Genomic DNA, 5,538 nt, shown 5'->3' with positions numbered 1-5,538 from the left:
CAGATGGTTCTGCACTGACGGCCATTCCTCAATTGTCATCACATTATTGTACTTGCAATGATTACACAAACAAAACACAAAAAGAAAAATATTTTTGGATTTTTGGTTTTTCAAATTTTTAGGTTTTTTAGTTTTAAAACACACGCTATATACAAATTATACATTGTGCAGGTTTATTAACGAGTCTTGCACTAGACTCCACCTTCTCCTCAACTAATGCACGGATGGTGGGTTCCCTCCTTCTTCAAACCATGGGAACCAACATTTTCAATACCATTACCGATCATACTTATCAACCAATTATCCTCGGTCCTTGACTCCCTAGTCAACTCTCTTAACTTTTCTTTCTCTTTCTCTGATAAATTAGAAACTAACCGGAGTCTAACATTCTCATCCTTCTCATTCATAGCTTTCTTAACCTGCCCGAATAACCTTCACATAGACCTATCAACAACACTATCATCGGGTGGTTTAACCACGAACTTTTCTTTAACAACTCCACCCCCACACTTAGGCTCCTTACTAGTCTCAGTTTCAACATTAGCAATTTCACTACTGGTAAGAACATTCACAGAATCAACGGGTGTGGGTGGTGGTTTAACACTAAACTTTGTTTGAAAACTCAAAGTTTTACCTCTATCCCTCAAAATCAACTTACAAGTCTTCCAGTCAGTCAATGCACCTGCAGTTGTTAAAAATGGTCTACCTAAAACAATCGGTACAACCTTATCCTCCGACATATCAACAACTACAAAGTCAGTTGGGAACTCTATTTCACCTATTTTAACCACCAAAATTTCAGCAATCCCTACGGGATTACTAATTGACAAGTTAACCAATTTAACTCCAGTATTACTCGACTTAAGCTCATATAAACCCAAACGTGAATAAACAGATAACGACATAAGATTGATACTCGCACCTAAATCAGTTAAACACTTACAAAGTTCAGAGTCATCAATCCTACAGGGCACTATGAATGGCCCAGTATCACCTAACTTTGGCGGCATATCACTTTTTTCAAAATAGCAGCACATTTCGCTTCAAGAAACGTGAAGGATGCCTACTCATGCTCACCCTTCTTCGCCATTAAATCCTTTAAAATTTCCCATAATTGGGCATACCTACAAGAACATCAACCAAAGGTACATGCACATAAATGTTATCATTAGAATTAATAGACATACAAACAGTGTCCTTTGGTTGCTCGGATTGAATAGCTCTCGGATATGGAATGGGCGGCTTGTAAAGTTTTAATTTAGGTGAAGGTTTCACCTCTTGATATGGTAAAACCACACCTAATCTTATTGTAATAAAGTTACGAAATCGTTCACATGGAGCAGCGTTTAAGATTTTAAGACTTATAAATATTCTGAAGATTTATGTTGTAAAATGATAGTTTGAATAAACTAATAATGCAAAAATAAATAAAACAAATAACCAGATAGACGAAGCAGTGTTCACTCAGATGATTCACTAGTGACGTGGATTGTTCTTTCAATTAAAACCGATTACTGATAAATTATAACTCAATCATCTAAAATTGACTAACTCACATTAATCTCATTCAAATAATCAAATCATAAAGGATTAAACTATTGTGATTCAATCTAGGTTAAACTCACATAACACCTTAATTACACCAATCACTCGGAGCAACTACACGACTATGCTATCGAATTACCAATTAATCACCATTTTCACTCACATGTAAATGTCTAGATCTCCTAAGAGTTGAAGCATAATCTGTTTATCACTAATAAACTCACGTAAACTAGGTAACAAATTATGTAATTAAAGTCAGGTAACAGATTCACATAATAATGGATCTTTTAATTGAACACAATAATTATTAATCAATGAGATTCAGATATTAAGATTTGGATTAAAATCACTTAAAATCCTAACTACAAAGATCACTCAATGTAATTACACGATTATGATGCCTAATACCATTCAGTTACCGATTAAATCCTTAATACAATCACTTGAAATTAAAGTCATAATCGTCTAGATCACTCAATGTTTTGAAGTACACATTATCTAACACCTATTATCTCACAATAACAAGTTGATAACATGTATAATCAAATTAAAGTAGAAAGCATGCATAATGATCAAGCATATTTTCACGAGGTCAAGGTGAACTTACGCTTGAGTGCATAATGGGGTTTAAGGACTAACAACATTTGGACCTCCGACACGTAGTCGTGGATAACCCACATCGGTATCGTTTCGATTCCGACAGGGTGGCCGATTTGAGAGTCCACCAACAACCTAGCATACGAGGTTGATTGGCCTAAAGACATGAAGGTTTTATAGTTTGAGACATACTTGAAAGTCTTAGAGATCGTAAGAAGCTTTGTTCGTACGAAGAAGATTTGTATGCTGTGGTTTATGTATGAGTAAAAGAATGAATGTATATCTTTTTAGGGTTTATGAGCTATGTATTTATAGGCTCATGAATTAGGGTTTCGATAGAATCTCTTCCCTAATTAAATGCAATCTTATCCCAACTAACTTTCGTTATTTAAGGAAAAGAATCCAAATTGATTATACCGTACATTCTTCTAGAATATACTGGAACCTTATGCAAGTATACGAAACTCGCATCATATGGTATAGTCGCACGAGGTGCGGCTATACCCGTGCCAAATGATGGCAACTCACGTGCGTTTTGTGGCTTTGGATGCGCAATTCGCGTAGTCCTGTGGATGTGCGTATCATTAAGTCCCCCAGTTCGATGTTATATACAATGAAAATTAGTGTATGACGTCGAACTAAGAAGAAAAAATGTACACATAATGATCCTTAACAACATCTTTGAACCAGATTAACATGCTTAATAGTTCCAATATAAATCCTAGTTGGATCTCAAATGTAACCGGACAGTGCATGAGGTTTATTTAAATATATATGCGTAACCGGATACTGTATTAGCATTAAATGCAATGTATGCGTTCAGTCACCAAACTATCTTTTCGGCTGCATTTCCTGCACCCGAGGTGATAACTGTCACTGTATGCCAAAAAGGTAATGATTGTAATTATGCAACCGCCTGTTGATGCTAACGTGCACCGGACCTCGTAACAAAGTAATTTAGCTTAAGATCGATACACGTGTAAGGCTACCATCATACCCATGTCATCTTTTTAAACGAAAGCTGTAGTGACTGGATTGCGTCACAGGAGTCATGGGGCGCGAAACATGACATTATAAAGGCGGAGTATGACATTCTCCGTAAGGGTTTACCGAACCTTCTCCAGCATGCTCTCGACTGCAAAGCCGTCGAGCTGCAATTTGGTGCATCCATGGTTGCTGCATGTGCGTATGAGCGAACCTTGTTCTGGAATGTTGTTCGCCAGGAACTGTATGTGCCCCCCGTGATTCCCCCCAATATTGCTGAGTTGCTCGTTGATGGAGCCAAGAAAAATGTGAGGAAGCTTGTTCCCAACTTCAACAAATCTCGATCCCCCGTCTTCAATTTCTCATTAGTGATCCTACCATCTCCGCACAGGAGATAATTACTGACAAACTCAACTGAGTTTGTTAAGCCATCCTTGGGTGGCTTGTTTTTTGCCAATGAGGGATGGGCCTTGCATTGGAGGTTTCGCATCCCTATATTATATTTTTCTTTTCTGTTGACAGCGGAGTATGCGTCTGATCGCCGTGTGCGAGGATGGCATACTCTCCTTAGTGTAGGGCAAACGTTCCAGCCAATGCCACCCCTTTTTTTTTTTATTAGCTTGTATTAGGTCAAATTTTGGTACGTGTCCCGCTTTTATGCTAAGCGGTTGACGTTTTATGACTGTAATTTATTATCTTTTGACTGGATATAATTCGACATCTTTTTTGGTTAAAGTGCATTTATTGTATCTTTACGAAATCACTACGGCGGTTATAATGGTTTGTTACAATTTTATGCATTCAATAACTCTTTTTAGAATAAATGCCATGAATTCATAACGGGAGCGACCCTTCAATCGTTTCATGATCTTTTTATTCATACGCTAACAATCCAATGTTTTAAGCAAAAATAAGCAAACCAATGCTTAAAAATTTATACTCAAGACTTTTATAAAAAATTTTATAAGTTATACGCATATACAATCCAATGTAATTTACCCGTACTATAGACAAATTAATGTCTATACTCAAGAGTCTTCCGGCAACGCCAATGTCCGAGTTATTTAAACAAGTAAACCAAACTTGTGTTTATAGTCTAGGCTGTGCAAGTCTCCATCTTGCGCGGCGTACAAGCGTTTGAAACAAACCAATGTTTTACTACTGTCACCATTAAAAATAGTATTAGTAACTAAACTAAACTATGCCACTTGAGACTCGAAGTGTGTCCCTGTGCAGCTTAAGGGGCATGCAATCAACAAATGTAAAAATGCGCAAGTTATTAGCTTAAATTGCATAATTCAATTTACTTCAAACATATCACTTGACCAACACTTAGCTGTCATGTTTACAATGGAAAATAAAAATTCATATAATAAAAACTTTAAACAGATGTCTGGGGTGATCAATCCCTCTACAGTTTTTTCATATGTAGCACCGTTTCAGTGTTTGCGCATGCCATGTGCGCTTTATTGCTCTTCCATCCAAACTTGCTAGCCGATACGCCCCTGTATCGCTTACGCCAATATTCTTGTATGGTCCTTCCCTTTTAGGTCCGAGTTTACCTGTGTCTTCCGCCCTGCATGCTTCATTCTTTCGCCATACCAAGTCATCCAATTGGAAAGACAAAGGTTGTACGCGCTTGTTATAGTAGCTCGCGATTCTTTGTTTGTTAATTGCTTCTTTTATTGCCGCCATTTCTCTGCGTTCTTCAACTAAGTTTAGATTTTCAGGCAGTTCTTTGCTATTGCGACTTTCATCGAAGGAATCTATGCGCATAGTTGGCACGTTTATTTTGGCGGGTATTATAGCCTCGGACCCGTACACCAAGCTGAAAGGTGTTTCATTAGTTGCGCCTTTTGGAGTTGTGCGGTGTGCCCATAATACGTTAGGAAGTTCATCTATCCAACCTCTTCGACACAATCCAAGCCTTGCTTTGATTCCTAACACAATGTCCCGATTTGTGACTTCACATTGACCATTCGCCTGAGGGTGTGCGACTGATGTAAATGTTTGCTTTATATTCAATTATTGGCACCAGTCACTGAATGGATTACCTTCAAACTGGGTACCATTGTCGCGTACTATTTCATTTGGTATTCCAAACCGACAGACGATGTTCTCCCATACGAAATTTCAGATTTGCTTACCTGAAATTGTTTTCAATGGTTTGGCTTCTACCCACTTTGTAAAATAATCAATGGCCACCACCAAAAACTTTACACCCCCAGGTCCCGCGGAGAATGACCCCACTATGTCGATTGCCCATTTGCAAAATGGCTATGGAGATGCGACCGGTATCATTGGATGTTGTGGAGCCTTGCTTACCGGCGCGTGAAGCTGACATGACTGACATTTGCGTATTACTTCTGCAGCATCTCTGTACATTGACGGCCAGTAGTATCCGAGCCGCAT

At 38.2% G+C, this 5,538-nt stretch overlaps 2 protein-coding genes across 2 annotated transcripts; both read right to left on the bottom strand.

Moving 5' to 3' along the window:
- Positions 1-434: 434 nt before the first annotated feature.
- On the bottom strand, positions 435-1,037 carry LOC139900819 (uncharacterized). Its single transcript, XM_071883572.1, has one exon. The coding sequence runs from the start codon at positions 1,035-1,037 to the stop codon at positions 435-437; it is 603 nt and encodes a 200-aa protein (XP_071739673.1).
- Positions 1,038-4,548: 3,511 nt separating this feature from the next.
- LOC139900818 (uncharacterized) lies at positions 4,549-5,538 on the bottom strand. The gene is made up of 2 exons (XM_071883571.1): positions 5,452-5,538; positions 4,549-5,139 (listed from the first exon to the last, which is right to left on the bottom strand). Exons 1-2 carry the CDS (start codon positions 5,536-5,538, stop codon positions 4,549-4,551), a joined length of 678 nt encoding a protein of 225 aa, XP_071739672.1.

Source organism: Rutidosis leptorrhynchoides, chromosome 3, assembly GCF_046630445.1.
Source record: "Rutidosis leptorrhynchoides isolate AG116_Rl617_1_P2 chromosome 3, CSIRO_AGI_Rlap_v1, whole genome shotgun sequence".
Taxonomy (NCBI): Eukaryota; Viridiplantae; Streptophyta; class Magnoliopsida; order Asterales; family Asteraceae; genus Rutidosis; species Rutidosis leptorrhynchoides.
The sequence above is the reverse complement of the archived record's forward strand: the minus strand, read 5'-3'. Positions and strand labels throughout refer to the sequence as shown.